Below are 15,616 nucleotides of genomic sequence, written 5' to 3'. Positions count from 1 at the left end.
TAAATATTCAAAATGAAGCCAAAACTCGGCTTTTATATATGTATAGATTGTATAGATTGTATAGATTAGATTAATGATAATATAAAATTTGACCTTTAATTTTTATCAATTGTATCCACGTTACTTATCAATGTTGTCCTAAGCCATGAGATGAATTAGTTCAATCACTATTTTTATGTAAAAAAACTTTTTTAAATATCTATATACGTGTATACAACTTAATTTTGAAAAAATCAGAGGTCATTCTCTAACATGTTATGTCACGATTCCACCATCAGAGGGAAATATGTTTGATAAAATTGATAAATATCAATATGATAAATCAAGAGATTTGGAATATAATCGAGTATAAATTCAATCATTTTTCAAAAACTGTGAAAAAATTGATAAAACCACTTAAAATTATCCAATAATTCCAATCACTAACCTATAGAATTTGATAGGTCGTTTTCAATTTTTTGGACTCGATTTAAACACGATTATGCGAGCACAACTTAGGCTTCGAATATAATAATATCCATAACTTTTTCATAGTATTTGCGAGACAATCTGTTGAATATATTAATTTTATTTGGTTTCTAAAGGAAATTGAGAAGGTATATTTCTCATTTATCTTCTCAAAAAAGGTAATTATACTCTTCTTAAAAAGTAATGTATTCGCAGAAAAGAAGGTAAATTAAAAAGGTAAATAAAAATAACTAACATTTTATCCTTTATACCAAAAAGAAATAAAGATACATTTTCAAAATAAAAGAAGGTATAATATCTCTCCATATATCATTTTCATTGGAGAATAAAGGCGTAGGATTTCAAAATCGCAAACGGTTTCCCTCATTTTTTCTGTAGCTTGACACTCTGAAAACGATCGTGGAGGGAGGAATCCAACTGCAATTCCATGGATGCCAATTTCTGGACTTCCTCTCACTAGTAAGTCTTCAACCTGCGTTTCTTTTCATTTTCATTTTCATTTTCATTTTCCTCTTTCTTTTTATTTTTCGTTTTTGGCCCTCTTTTTTCGTTCAATTCAATTGTCTGATTTCGCCCCAATTATTTTCTGGATTTGATCGTGGAATAACAGCAAGCAGCTTATCGACGCGGAAGAGGTGAATGTGGTGCACCAATTGGACAAGGAAAGGGGCATTACTGCTGAAGATTGCAAGCTCATCAAATTTCACACTTCCCGCTGTAAATTTTCTCTTCTTAGGGTTACGGCGCTGATTTCATTTCTGTGTGTGTGGCAGTTAGAACAATTTCGATTTGGATTTCTAGAAATTTGCTTATCACGTGTTGTGTTATTCTTGGCTCATTTTCTTTATATTGGTTTGATCTTGCTGTGTGTTTTTACAATTTGAATGTGTGTTTTTATCCTCCCTTTATGATGACAGGTATTGTGGAGCTGGCAGACGGTGTCAAATTGCAGCAGAGGTGTGTTTTTCTTGTGTCCTACTATGTTTTTTTGTTTGGCTTCTTGGCTTAATTAACTTCAGTTGATGCTGATATTTATAGCTGTAACTTTATCTTGAAAACTGGATAAGATACTGTTCGTAATGAAGATGCTTAATCCTTCGCGCCCTTAAATTCGTGCATTGCTCAACTTCTTTTAATTTCTATGGACTTTGTGTTAATGGAAAAACAGAAATGGCTTATGTTTGAGGTTCACGATTCTTGATTATCTTATTATCATAGCCATTGAGCCATTTGGTACATCACCTCTTTTGCTTTCTATGGACTTTGTGTTAATAGAATCACGAAATGGCTAGGTTTGCGGTTCTTCACAGATAGATGTGTAAGCCAAATGCTTATGCTCTTAGCTCCAATTTGTGTGTGATACATATCGTGTTATCATAGTCATTGAGCCTTTTGGTACATCTCCTCTTTTGCTTTCTATCAGCTGTGGAAAAGCTGAAATGGCTTAGTTTTGAGGTTTGAGGTTCTTGATTGTTTGGTTAAATAGTGTGTTTCTTCTCTCCGGGGGTTTGCGAACCTTATATAGCTCCAATTTGTGTGTGATATTATCGTATTATCATAGGCATTGAGCCCTTTGGTACACTACTTTTTCTTTCTATGGACATAGAAATTATTTATTTATGTTAATGGAAAAACTGGAACGGTATAGCATATATAACAAGTTCTGTACCCTTAGCTTTTACTCGCATCCCTTTAGGGCTAGCTTCTATATTGTTCCAATGGGAAGTAATGTTCTGTTTGTAACTGGGCCTCTTTATATTCTCCATTTTAGAACACTGTTGCACCTGTGTTCCTCATAACCTCTCTGTTTAGATGCTTCTGCATGATTACATTGCTGCATTTTTTTGCGCTTCCATCCCTTTGATAGATAGTTCATGTTAATTTAACTTTGCAGGGTTGCGGCTACGGCCATTACATACATGAGACGTCTCTATACCAGGTACATCTCTATGGGTGATAATCGATTTTTGCTTTTATCTCACTTTTCTATGGTAGAACTTAAGCAAATTGGATATTGTATCATTTCACGTGGGAGGAGCGAACAAAACTGTTTTGGTTTCAGGAAAAGTATGACGGAATATAATCCGTGCCTGGTTGCTGCGACCTGCTTGTACTTGGCAGCTAAATCCGAAGAAACCGCAGTGCATGCCAAACTTGTTGCTTTTCAAATCACGGAAGATCCAAGTAAACATATTCCGATGAAGATTTCCCAAGTTATGTTCTTTGTTTTGAGTGATAACGGGCTAGAGCAAGCTTTTGCAGGTGAAGTAAAGTACTACTCTAAAGAGATACACAAGATGGAAATGAAAATCTTGGAAGCCCTCAACTATTATTTACTTGTATTCCATCCTTATCGATCAATGACTCAGTAAGTTCATATTCCTGGGAACCAATTTTCACATGAGAACTACTAAATCATTTCTAAAACTTTTCATGTTCTGCAATCTAATAGACACCTTGCGATTTTCAGGTTTCTTCAGGATGCTGGCGTGAGTAATTTGGCAGAACAAACTACGTAATCGCTACCTTCCCATTTAACTCGTGTTTACACCTTGTGGATTGGAAGCCGCCAGAGAGCTTGATCAAACCTTCTTGTACCAATGATTGTCCGGTTGCTCGTGCATTCCAATGTGAATCGGGATGTGATGGTGCCTTTTGACTGTCGTGTTTTGCAGGGGGATCATTAACGACACATACAAGATGGATCTGGTTCTTGTTCATCCTCCTCACTTGATCGCATTAGCCTGCATATTCATTGCAAGCTTCCAGAATGATAAAAAAATCACGGCTTGGTTTGAGGAGCTTCGTGTTGACATGAACGTGGTAAGCCATCCAATCTGAGCTACTTGCAAAATCAAAATCAACCAATTTTTTTTTTCTTCTTACAAAGTTCTGTTTTGTCCCTCTGCCTTGCTATATTTTGCAGGTGCGAAGCATTGCAATGGAGATTATAGATTTCTACGAGAGCTACAAAGTGATGTCAGAAAAACCCAGGACTAGAGCAGTAATGGACAAGCTACGATGATCAACTATGTTTTCGTAGTTAACAGCAGAAACACGATAGCAGATAGAACGATAGCAAAATCAGAGCCTTAAAGCAGGATGGTAACATTTCATTTTCTGATGTAAATAGGCATCACTTTTACATGTTTGTATTTAGACAAAAGTTGAAAAGTGGTATAGTAATCTTGTTGAGGTAGCAAAATTGAGGAGGAATCTTGATTCTCAACTTTTCTCTGTTAACTGACCTTCAAAAACTTTGTTGCTATTCAAAATAACGGGTTTAATATAAATTTTTTAAAGTTTCATAAATCAAGATTCAAATATGCCAATATGGTACACTCGTATAATTGTTTTTATCTTTCATGTAATCAATTTTAAGTAATCGAAACTATAATTCAAAACATACACAAAAGTAGAATAAAAGGTGAAATGGAAATTCTAAATAGCCTTGTATTTTGTACATATCATGCTGTAACTTGTAGTTTTATAATTATGCATAAAATTATGAAGTTTTATCAAATTATGAAATTTATCTCATATTTTTTAAAAATTTCAGAGATATTGATTCTGTCACGATGATTTATTCTATACAAATATAGCACTAAATATGTGCGTACATGTAAAATTTTAATGATACCGATGAATAGTGACAAGTTATTAATGTGATGATGCCGATGAATAGTGACAAATTATTAATGTGACGACATGAACACTAAAGGACAATGTTTACATCCTAAGAAAGTTATTCTTCGTGATTTAGGCGTGAAGTTAAAAAAACAAGGTTTAATTCCAATAAAAAATAAATCAATTAATTCCTTCAAGGTTTAATTCCAATAAAAAATAAAGTGCAAAATAGAAAAAATATCAAAATCACATAAAATACTTTATAAAAAGTCAGGAATTTCCCTCAATTTTTATTTAGCTTGACAATTGTACTCCATATTCTACTCAAAGCGATCGTGGAGAAGATAAATCCAACTGCAAATCCATGGCTGCCGATTTCTGGACTTCGTCTCAGTTGTAAGTCTAGTTCGTTGTTTTCCGATTTCCTTTTTTCGTTGTTTTCCCCTTTTTTTCCGTTACAATTAATTCATCCAATTTTTTACCTATTATTAATTTCTGGATTTGATCATGGAACAAAAGCAAGCAGCTACTTGACCCGGAAGAGCTGAATGTGGTCCACCCGTTGGACAAGGAAAGGGGCATTACTGCTGAAGATTACAAGCTCATCAAATTCCATATTTCCAACTGTAATGTTTCTTCTTAGGGTTGAAATTTGTTGCGATCATCATGAATTGTGCGGATTTCCCTTTTTTGTTATGACCTATTTGCTGTGTGTTATCGCAATTTTAATGTGTGTTATTAAAATGTTTTTTTTTTTGACAGATATTGTGAAATTGGCACAGTATATCAAAGTGCGGCAGAGGTGTGTTTATTAAATTTGAAGTTGTTACTTATGTTTAAGCTTGAAAATTCGATAAGATACTGTTCATTAGTAGGATCATGATGATGAATAAACGTAATCCTTCGCATCCTCCGGTTTGTGTGTGATGTATCATAGGAATCGATTGAGCCCTTTGGCACATCACTTCTTGTGTTTTCTTTGAAAAAAAAAATGGTAGTATGGCATAGGAAGTTTGAACCTTCTGGCTTATGTTGATTGAGGTCTGTGGTTATTGGTTGTTAGGTCAAATAATGTGTTTCGTCTGTCCGCAGCAAGAAATTATTATGTGTAGAGAAAATGTCTATACCCTTATCTCCAATTCGTGTGTGATATATCATAGCCATTAAGCCCTTTGGTGCATCACTTGTTTTGCTTTCTATGGACATAGAAAATATATATATGTGTGTTAGTGGAAAAACTGAAATGTTATAGAATAAGAAGTGGTAAACCATCTGGATTATGTTGATTGGGATCTGCAGTTATTGATTGTTAGGTCAAATAGTGTGTTTCTTTGTCCGGGGCATCCAAATTTGAGGAAGCATCATGTGTAGGGCACATGTTTATACCCTGACCTCAGTTTTCTTAGAGCTTATATAATTCTTATTGGTGTTTAGAGTGAGCTTTAACGGGATTCCTAGTTAGTATTCGTCACAGCCTCACCGATATCTCTTTGTACAATTTGGTGCCTTTTACTTGCTTTAGGAATCCCTGTACGTCTAGCTTCTATATTGGTCTAATGGGAAGTAACATTTTGTCTGTAGCCGAGGCTATCTGTATTCTCCATTTTAGAACACTGATGCATCTACATTCCTCAAAATTATTCATTAAAGTGCTTCTGATTATCATTGCTCATTTTCCCCCACTTCCATCCATTTCTCAGGGTGGTTGCTACGGCCATTACATACATGAGACGTGTCTATGCCAGGTACGATGTCTCTATGCAGTGATATCTGGCAAAAATATGTTGCTTGATATTCTCACTTTTCTATGATAGAACTTAAGCAAATTGGATATGATATCATTTCATGTGTGAGGAGGAGCAAACAAAACTCTTTTGGTTTCAGGAGAAGTATGACGGAATATAATCCACGTCTGGTTGCTCCGACCTGCTTGTACTTGGCAGCTAAAGCTGAAGAAAGCACAGTGCAGGCCAGACTTCTTGCTTTTTACATCAAGAAAGTTCAAAGTAAACATTTTCCGATTTAGATTTCCCTTTCGATGCTGTTATGCTCGCGTGATAACCAGCCAGAGCAACCTGTGTTTTTTCAGGTGATGAGAAGTACAGATGTGAGATTAAAGAGATACTAGAGATGGAAATGAAAATCTTGGAAGCTCTCAACTATTATTTAGTTGTATTCCATCCTTACCGATCACTGACTCAGTAAGTTTACACATCCAAGTATGATAATTATGTTTATTTTTTTGGGAACCAATTTTTTTGAGAGAACCACTGAATCATTTTTGAAACGTCTCATGTTCTGTTGTATCCTAATAGTAACCTTTGCATTATTCAGGTTACTCCAAGATGCTGGCATGAGTGATTCGACACAACAAACTTGGTAATCACTACCTTTCTCCATCTCTTTATCCCCTAACTTTAAGTCATTCGAAGATGTTCAACTACATTTAATTTGTTTGTATACCTTGTGGATTGGAAGCCCTCACGGTGACAGAACTTAATCAGTTTATGATACAGTAGTTTTAGGAAATGAAAGCTTGTACCAGCAAATGCTGATGGTCCCTCTTTGGCTGTCGTTTTGCAGGGGTCTCGTTAACGACACATACAAGATGGATCTGATTCTTGTTCATCCTCCCCACTTGATTGCGTTAGCCTGCATGTATATTGCAAGCGTCCAGAAGGATAAAGAAAACACGGCTTGGTTTGAAGAGCTTCGTGTTGACATGAACGTGGTAAGCCAACCAATCTGTGTTGGATTTAAACTAACTATATATCAACCAAAATCTGTTCTTTGCCATTTCCAGTATACAGCAACTCATACAAAGTGCTGATTTGTCTCTTGATTTCTATATTTGGCAGGTGAAAAACATTGCAATGGAGATCTTAGATTTCTACGACAGCTACAAACTGATGTCAGATGACAACAGGATCAGTGCAGCAATGAACAAGCTACCATGATCACTATGTGATATCATCAACTTTCCCTTTTTAAGTTTGGATAGAATTTCTAGATTCATTTCCTTTTCTTGGTAAGTACTCCTTGAGGTTTGAATGGAGTAGGTTTTGAATCAAGTTGTAAACGGTTGGACCGTGGCCCCAAGGAGGACTTTTGTTGTGTTCACTACATAATTCAAGTATTCATTTCTTACATTTTGTTCTTTACACATATTTTGCAAATATATCGAAAGTATAGTCTGAGATTACTACGTTTCTGTGGTAAACACCAGAATGCGATAGCGAAACACTCCCACAAGGGATGCAGAAGTTCAATAACCGCATGTATCGGCTGACATTCTGTAGTTTTCTGATCTAAAAAGGCATAACTTTTGTAATGTTTTTTTCATGCTTGTGTAGTAATTCTCCATTAAGGTAGAAGAGAGACTAAAAATCCCAGTTGAAACATGAATAGAAACTCAGAAAGACATGTAATCACTTGATGTAGCAAGATTGAAGATGAAATCTTGATTCTGAACTCCTCCTCATCATCATCTCTGTTAATTGAGCTTCAAAAACTTTGTTGCTTTCCAAAAATGCACTGAGTTTCTACTTCTTCCCCTTCTTAGCTTGCTTCTTCGCTGCAAGATTTTGATGGAAAGATGCAAGATTTAAGGATCAAGTAACACTAAATTGTGAAAAAAAGGTAATAGTGACAGACCTAGTTTCCTTTTGGCCTCAGATTTAGCAAAGAATTCCCTCCATTCATCGGTTAGAACGAAAATGGGATCTTCTTCTTCCTCCTCATTCTCATCTTCAAGATTCTCTATTTCATTATCAATAATCCTTGCATCCATAGATGCAACACACAGTGTTAGGAAACCACCATAAGATTATGAATATGATGACAGCAAAGTGAAATGTACTAAGGATACATCTTTTTTAGCTTTGATTCAAGCTACTGTAAAATTTTGAAAATCATCACAATATGATTTATGATCATGAATATGATAATAAGCAAGTGAAATGTAAAGATACTATTTTTTTTAAGCTTGATTCAAGCTACTGTAAAAATTTGTGAAAATCATCAAGTAATCAACACTAAATCGATATAAATCAGTGAGCAGAAAGCCTAATTACGAGGGTTCCAGTTAGCAAGCATCAGAAAAAGGGGGGAAATCACCAAGCCCTAAAAAACCGCAATTTATTTACAATCAAGGAAAAATAGAATCAAGTGATGATACAATTGGAGGTTTATTATGGATCAAAAGCTTACGGTGCATCATCGGATATCTGATCGGGATGCGTAGTGAGATGGGGATTGATCGGAATTGAAGCGATGGGGGCTGCTGGGGTGGAGAGAGAGCACGAGGGAGCGTGGTTGATTGGTTGCAGAATAGGGCGGTGGAGTGGGCAGTGAGGCGATACGTAAAAGTAATGGTGGTGGTGGTGGTGGTGGTGGCCGCCGCAGTGGTGGGGGTGAATAGGGTGTAGCGATGGGATTTTGCCGGCGTTGTCGTTGGAGGCCATGGCGGTTGATGAAGTCGACATTTGTTTGGATTTCTTCTCCGATTTAAGTCAACATCTTTGACTTCTTCACTTTTTTTAACATAAATCAAGTGTATTTTATTTTTAACACATATCAATATCATAGCACTATATTACTGGAATAAATGTGTAGACGCATAATATTTGTAATTACTAACTAAGTACTATTTAGTAGCAAGATGATGGTGGTTTGGGAAATGCTTGGTCACATTTTGAGTTATTAATATGGGTATTATGTGTTCGACATAATCCAATTGAAAAAGTTAATCTAGGGCTAGTTTAGAGAGAGTTTATTTCCTCATTTTGTTTAATCCTCATTCTGCCTAATATCTAGCTTGATGAGACAACGATTGCCACCTCCGGTCAAGCTATGAACTTGGGATAGACGACATTTCTGATGTCACCCTCGTATCGATTAATCTCTTTATTTCTAAACTCTTCAAAAACGGATGATATAAGTTTTGTGACTTAATGAAATGGTTGGTTGACTCTTCAATTCCATCATAGTATAGTAAATAAAGTTATGATCCCTATAAATTAGAAATCACATCTCTACATAATTTAACATAAAATTTCTAACATATCAACGCACACAAAAGAAAAGGTTGAAGAAAATGAAAAATGGAAATGCCAAAACTTAACTTCAAAGAAAATTAATCCTTTATTTGACTCTTTTTAATTTAAAATTCATTTATTGCGTTTTGAATCGGATCTAGTGTTGGATTCTCATATCATGGTAGGTGCATCCATGCCAAACTTGGACTTTCATTTTTATATTTCTATGAGTTTATATTTTATGTTATGATTGGTTTAATGTTATAAATGGTGTAGAAGAGCGTAATCCTCTTCAAATTAACCGCTCCATAGTATTTCCAAAAAAATAATCATAAATACAACATCACAATCAATACCTTTGTAATCCTCAACACTCTAAAATATAACCTCATTTTTACTTTTTAGTAATCAAAAAATTTCCATTAATAAAACCACGTCGTATCATTTGTAAAATCTATTATAAAAAAAATGAGATATTTTATCAGTAAATGTGTGAAAGAAAATTAGAAAATCCATCAATACGATAGATCCTCTTGCAATGACAGCAAACGAATTCCTGTTTGATTGCGCCACCATACTAAATTGGGAGAGCTTAATTGCAGAAGCAAACACGGTGGAGTGAAAGCGCCACTTCCACCAACCCCCAAATCCAACGGCGGTGCTACGAAGCTACGTCACCATCATCGAATCTGTGTCCCCAGTTTTCTGGTGAGCCCGCAAAAACCTTTTCTTTTGCATAGAAAAGGGCAAAACTGGGCTCTCCTTTTCCTACACATTCCAACGCCCAACCGCAACCCTACAATTTTTTAGTATTATATTTTTTTCGATTTATATACATACATACATACAAATCCCTGAGATCTCTCACCACCACCACCTCTTCTTTTTGTAATTCTCTCTACCCTTTGTCGGATTTGCTTGATTTGTGGCGGCCCTTTTCTGTTTTGGTCACTCTTCTGATCTGGGGTGTGATAAAGTTTGAATCTTGGTGCTTGAAAGCAGCATCTCTGTGCTAAATCTGCAGTGAGGTTGTAAGTTTCTTGGATCTTGTTTGTGGTGGGTTTGGGATATTTGTAGCTGTATTTGTTGTTAACTGTCAATGGGCGTTTTGGATGAATGCCATTACCATGTGGGGGTTGAGAATGGAGTGAGTGTTGAGGTGGGTGGAGAGAGGGGGGCTATTGAGGATGCTGTGAGAGTGTTGTTGCTTGGTTTGGGTGAGGATATTAACCGGGAAGGTCTTCTTAAGACGCCTCTCCGTGTGGCCGAGGCGCTCCGGGATGGGACTCGAGGTGAATCTTGATTGCAACTCTTGTTTTCTATCAGCTTTGTAACTGTTCCTTAATTCTAGAAATGGATGAATTTTGAAGGTGTTTTACCTGTAGTTAGCAGCATGACTTGTAAAAGGTGTTGGTGAAAGCAAAACTTTTGAGTAATGGAGTCACTTAGTGTTGTAGGTTACTTGATGGTGTTAACTCTGTATAGGGATTATAATATAGTAGGAGATTATATTAAGATTATTGATTCTAGGATGAAATTCAAACTAAATGTGATTGAAGTATAATGATGTGTAGTGAATAATGTGTTTGTTACTTGTATTTGAGTAATGTAGTGACTTACTGTTTAGAATCTAGGTTACTTGCTGGTGTCAATTTTGTATAGGGATTGTAAGATTATTGATTCGAGGATGGAATTTAAACTGAACTTGATTTAAGTATAATAATGTGTAGCAAATACTAATAGATCTTTGGTCATATGTTGGCTTGGATGTGATCCATGAAGTTAAGTTGCTTTCTAAATCAATTGGGAATCAAACTGAGGTTTTGAACTGCAAAGGATTGGATTTCCTCCTTATTCCATTACTGGTTGATCTTATGTTCCATTCATATGCTATTGCCCCGCCTCGTTGTTCCAGCTGATCTAATCTTTGATGCATGAAATTAAGTTACCTTCTAAATCAATTGATCTAAGATTCCCCATATATCGAATTGCTGTGCACCGTTGTTTGCGGAGGATAAGATTGCTGTGTTTGATGCACATATGTTAAACTTGTTCTGTTGTTATTGGATTCAAAAACGACCAATTATGTATGGTTTGTTTGTAACAAATTCTTGACATTGTGCTTCATGTCCAGGCTATCATCAGAACGTGAAGGACATTGTTAGTGGTGCTTTATTTCCCGAGTCCGGGTTGGAAAGCAGTGTAGGTTCTGCTGGCGGAGCAGGCGGCCTTGTCATTGTCCGCGACCTTGATCTCTTCTCGTACTGTGAGTCTTGCTTGCTCCCGTTCCAGGTCAAGTGTCACGTTGGTTATGTCCCATCCGGCCAGCGCGTCGTGGGGCTGAGTAAGCTCTCCCGCGTTGCTGAAGTCTTTGCCAAGCGCCTTCAAGATCCACAGCGACTGGCCGATGAAATCTGTGCGGCTCTACAGCACAGCATCAAACCAACGGGCGTCGCTGTCGTCCTCCAGTGTTCCCATATCTGTTTCCCGAACTCCCAGTTCGACCCGAATAATCACCAAGGATGCGTGAGGCTATCAGTTATGTCGGGATCAGGAGCTTTTGACGATGAGAAGGCTGGTATCTGGACCGATTTCCTCGGCCTTCTCAGATTCCGAGGCCTAACTGATGATGCCACCCGCTCGCTCGACAAATCTTGGTGCCCTTCTCGAACCATCTGCAAGACGGCTGCATCATCAGACCCGTCTCTCCTTGCAGCAGTTTCCTCCATCCTATACGCTCTGGGCGAGGATCCGCTGAGGGAGGATCTCGTCGAGACCCCCGCCCGATTCGTCAACTGGCTGATGAACTTCAAGAACTCGAACGCGGACACAAAGCTCAACGGGTTCGTACGAAGCAGCATGAGGGAATCATCGTTGACGATGCCACCCAGCCACATCTGCTCCGAGCTGAACCTGCCGTTCTGGTCGCAGTGCGAGCACCATCTGCTTCCCTTCCACGGCGTCGTGCACGTGGGCTACTACAGCTCGGGCCGCGCCATCAGCAGCGTCGGGAAATCACTGCTGCAGTCAGTGGTGCAGTTCTACGGGTTCAAACTGCAGGTTCAGGAGAGGCTGACCAGACAGGTGGCTGAGGCAGCTTCTTCGATCTTAGGCGAAGACGTGATCGTCGTCGTCGAAGCTAGCCATACCTGTATGATTTCTCGAGGGATTGAGAAGATGGGAAGCAGCACTGCCACCATTGCTGTGCTTGGTCGATTCTCCACTGATCCCACAGCAAGGGCCAAATTTTTGCAGATAATTCCGAGCTCAGCTTGATTATTAGGAAACAGTTTTTAGTCATTCATATATAATCTCTCTCTCAGCAACATGTATCTCTTTACCCTTGGCAAGAATTGGCAGAGGCTATAATGTTTTGAAATTCAATAAGAATATGTGATCATTGGAATCATTACATTAAAATGGTGTTAAACCATAGCAAATTAGATTAACATATTTCATGTGTAAGAACAATATTATAGTAGCAATGCCAGTGGTTCTGAATAATAATATAAGACATGGCTTTTGCACAACGACTCACATAAAATACTAAAATTACTGCAATTCACGCAAAATATTAAAAATCCGACGATGCTATATGAACAAAAAAGCAATTTTTTAGCGCGGTAGGAGCTTAAGCGCCTCGGTGGCTCTGTGTGTGTGCCAATGTCGAACGGAGCTACTCCTCCAACCACATATGTCGAATCTTATGCCAATCCACGTTGAACAGTGGTGCTTGTGGCGGACCATGTTGGAGGGAATCATTGGCGGATGGCGGTGCTCCTGGCCGACAAGGGTGGAGGCCGGCAACCATCCAGAAGATGAATATTGCTGTAATGATCATCATGATGAGAAATTTTACTATGACATTCACCTGCAAACACGTTCACCATTAACGTCCCAACAAGCAACTCAAGCTTATAGCCATGGCAGACAGAATTATGTAATTTATTCTTGTATTAGAACAATGTCAAGCCCGGGAGAGAGGAAACCGAACCTTGTACGTGAACAGGTCTTCGTCTATGAGGGGAAGACACCGGTCAGCTCGGTCGAGGGAGAAAAACAACAAATTAAATATTGCTGATGTGGTGGCAGGATCATCATTCTCTGCAAGAACGAGAATCAGTGTTTTTTTTCCACCTATGTTACTATCGAGAGCGAAGCGCATGAGCATCTCGTACCTGGGATGTCAAAGATTTGGTCAGTTGGAGGGACACCCAGCAGTTCTCCAAGATAAACACGTACTCTCACGCGATCAGAGAGGGACAGTAAGTCTCCGTGCGTGACTACGACAGCAGGTTTGTCATCTGAGAAAAAACAAAATCAGCACAGTAGGAACGAATCGGCTTTAGGAGGTGAGGACGAAAGATTCATAACCGGTACCTCTAAATGACAACAACGGATTCTTGAAAGTTGTTTTGATTATTTCAGAGTACCCTTTCTTCGTTTCATCAGTGCTGTCCATTGACTCCAACACAGATAGCCCGTTCACGACTAAGATGACAAAGGCAATTGGGGTTGCCTGACCCGAAGAGCTCTCCTCCCAATCCATACACTCCAACCGAGCTTTAAAAGTCTCACTGTCGGATTCTCTGGTAAAAATGAAATCAAGCATAAAAAAATGAAAACATGTATCCACATGCATGAAGACAGGAACAATTGAAACAGACCTTACGGCCATCTTCCTATTGCGGACGCCTTCTGTCATCCAAGGCTCGATCATATTAAGGTTTTCGGACGAGTCATCAGACAAGCCGCGGGTGTCAAACAAACTGAAACAAACTGAATTTATTGGAATCCTGTACTCGTGGATGAAATAGGTCCCGTCTTCAGGAGACGAGTTACCTGTTTAAGATGGAAACAAAAAGTAATTAGCGCAGGTAACATGGAGGAGGGGAGGGGATATGAATGTATACTCGACACTTGGGCTCTTGCAGGCTGGAACACGTCATCCTCAAAAACCCGAGATATTTTGTTAATGAGACTGCTCTTCCCGGAACCCTTGGGGCCAATCACTAAGAGTGGGGTGGGATGTGGCACATCAGACTTTCTGAAGTCAATGGGGGGAGTATAGCTGAAACGAGAACACCGTTACATATGTATATCAAAGCTAAGCTACAAAGCAATGCCATCCTAAACACACAAACACAGTGATGGATCGAAGAATAATCTTTCACCAGAAGCTCACTCTCGAGTCACGAGGTAAATATAGTAACAGCACAAAAAGGCTTCAATATTAAGAAGCCCCAGATTTGCATTTCACCACAAAAACCAAACCAACAATCCAATAAACAACCGCTTCCATTGGCCAACAACATTGGATTCAAAGTGAAGAATCAAGATAATGGAATAACAATCTTTCATCCGAAACTAAAGATAATACTAACACAAAAGAGGCTTCTTACTTGAAGATCAATAGTAGCATACCATGCATATCTTGTATGTATGAATTCCAATGAAGAAAACAACATCACAACTTGCAAATCAACACAAACCCCCAAAATTGCATTTCACCACAAAAACAAACCAACCATCGAAACACTTTCACTTACCAAGAGCGTTTGGATTCAAACTTCAAAAATGAAGAATCAAGAGTTACAGATGCATCAAACACACACCAATTATACCTCAAAAGTTTACTTTTAGCAACAATACATACAAACATATGTGCATATGACTCCCAATAAAGAAAGCAAACGACTTCCAATTAAGAAAACAACTTGTAAATAAACACAAAAGCATTCAACAAAAATCAACTTAACAAACCCCCAATTTGCATTTCACCACAAAAAACAAACCAACTATCCAACCAAAACACTCCCAACTCAAATAAATCAAGAGCTACAGATACACCAAATCAACACCAACCATACCTCAAAATTCTACTTTTAGCCTCCTCCAATCTGTCAATCTTAGGCTGCAAATCCTCATAACTCCTCAAAACCTGTGCGTAAACCTTCAATCTCTGCCTCTCAGCAGCCTCCTCAATTGGACTATTCACTAATTTATGACTCAGGCACTCATCATCTCGACTGATCACAATAATTACACCACAAAAAAACACAATTATGAGAATCAATTATAAGGAAACTTAAACATTTAATATCACACATTAAATGAAGCACCTTGAAACAGAATCGTGCGGGAAACCTTGGCTAGATGGTGATACATCCTCTGCAAACAGAAATTTCAAATATTTAATTACTAATATATCTAAATACACACACATACAGAGTTGCAAAGTGAGAGAAGTCAAAATTATTTACCAGTTGAAGAAGGAGAGGAGCAGTTACTACCGCCACCCATGATCGCTCTAGCTTACTCTTCTACAGAGAGAGATGATTACTGTTTTCGGTGGAATTGAAATTGAAATTGAAACGGAGAAAAAAGAGAGTAAATAAAATAAAATAAAATATGCGAAATAAAATGCGAAAAATCAGTTTATTTAATTAAAAATCGGAATTGAGAAAATATGTGACACGAGTTGC

General features: G+C 38.0%; 5 protein-coding genes across 7 annotated transcripts; 3 read left to right on the top strand and 2 right to left on the bottom strand.

Annotated features, from left to right (window-relative positions):
• The first annotated feature begins 836 nt into the window (after positions 1 to 836).
• LOC125190650 (cyclin-C1-2-like) lies at positions 837 to 3,729 on the top strand. Of its 2 annotated transcripts, XM_048088001.1 has the most exons (9): positions 837 to 927; positions 1,079 to 1,185; positions 1,386 to 1,425; positions 2,363 to 2,407; positions 2,531 to 2,652; positions 2,731 to 2,836; positions 2,939 to 2,983; positions 3,144 to 3,291; positions 3,395 to 3,729. In XM_048088001.1, exons 1-9 carry the CDS (start codon positions 896 to 898, stop codon positions 3,491 to 3,493), a joined length of 744 nt encoding a protein of 247 aa, XP_047943958.1. In that variant the 5' UTR covers positions 837 to 895; the 3' UTR covers positions 3,494 to 3,729. The 2 variants fall into 2 exon arrangements, with proteins under 2 accessions (XP_047943958.1, XP_047943957.1); XM_048088000.1 differs by having other exon boundaries at positions 2,531 to 2,836.
• Positions 3,730 to 4,348: 619 nt separating this feature from the next.
• Positions 4,349 to 7,244, top strand: LOC125190865 (cyclin-C1-2-like). The gene is made up of 9 exons (XM_048088279.1): positions 4,349 to 4,491; positions 4,615 to 4,721; positions 4,858 to 4,897; positions 5,796 to 5,840; positions 5,980 to 6,101; positions 6,185 to 6,296; positions 6,430 to 6,474; positions 6,679 to 6,826; positions 6,954 to 7,244. The coding sequence occupies exons 1-9, from the start codon at positions 4,460 to 4,462 to the stop codon at positions 7,050 to 7,052; spliced, it is 750 nt and encodes a 249-aa protein (XP_047944236.1). The 5' UTR covers positions 4,349 to 4,459; the 3' UTR covers positions 7,053 to 7,244.
• A 115-nt stretch (positions 7,245 to 7,359) lies between these two features.
• On the bottom strand, positions 7,360 to 8,628 carry LOC125190866 (non-classical arabinogalactan protein 31-like). Its single transcript, XM_048088280.1, has 3 exons — positions 8,305 to 8,628; positions 7,750 to 7,874; positions 7,360 to 7,669 (listed from the first exon to the last, which is right to left on the bottom strand). The coding sequence occupies exons 1-3, from the start codon at positions 8,577 to 8,579 to the stop codon at positions 7,638 to 7,640; spliced, it is 432 nt and encodes a 143-aa protein (XP_047944237.1). The 5' UTR covers positions 8,580 to 8,628; the 3' UTR covers positions 7,360 to 7,637.
• A 1,014-nt stretch (positions 8,629 to 9,642) lies between these two features.
• On the top strand, positions 9,643 to 12,551 carry LOC125188527 (GTP cyclohydrolase 1-like). The gene is made up of 2 exons (XM_048085435.1): positions 9,643 to 10,423; positions 11,266 to 12,551. The coding sequence occupies exons 1-2, from the start codon at positions 10,231 to 10,233 to the stop codon at positions 12,405 to 12,407; spliced, it is 1,335 nt and encodes a 444-aa protein (XP_047941392.1). The 5' UTR covers positions 9,643 to 10,230; the 3' UTR covers positions 12,408 to 12,551.
• Positions 12,552 to 12,665: 114 nt separating this feature from the next.
• LOC125188528 lies at positions 12,666 to 15,536 on the bottom strand. 2 transcript variants are annotated; one of them, XM_048085436.1, is made up of 9 exons: positions 15,395 to 15,536; positions 15,254 to 15,302; positions 15,002 to 15,160; positions 14,045 to 14,202; positions 13,799 to 13,973; positions 13,512 to 13,720; positions 13,310 to 13,435; positions 13,126 to 13,235; positions 12,666 to 13,002 (listed from the first exon to the last, which is right to left on the bottom strand). In XM_048085436.1, the coding sequence occupies exons 1-9, from the start codon at positions 15,432 to 15,434 to the stop codon at positions 12,808 to 12,810; spliced, it is 1,221 nt and encodes a 406-aa protein (XP_047941393.1). In that variant the 5' UTR covers positions 15,435 to 15,536; the 3' UTR covers positions 12,666 to 12,807. The 2 variants fall into 2 exon arrangements, with proteins under 2 accessions (XP_047941393.1, XP_047941394.1); XM_048085437.1 differs by having other exon boundaries at positions 13,512 to 13,708.
• Between the last annotated feature and the right edge of the window lie 80 nt (positions 15,537 to 15,616).

Source organism: Salvia hispanica, chromosome 5 (genome assembly GCF_023119035.1).
Source record: "Salvia hispanica cultivar TCC Black 2014 chromosome 5, UniMelb_Shisp_WGS_1.0, whole genome shotgun sequence".
In the NCBI taxonomy this organism is placed as follows: Eukaryota; Viridiplantae; Streptophyta; class Magnoliopsida; order Lamiales; family Lamiaceae; genus Salvia; species Salvia hispanica.
This window is presented reverse-complemented; position numbering and strand designations above follow the sequence as displayed.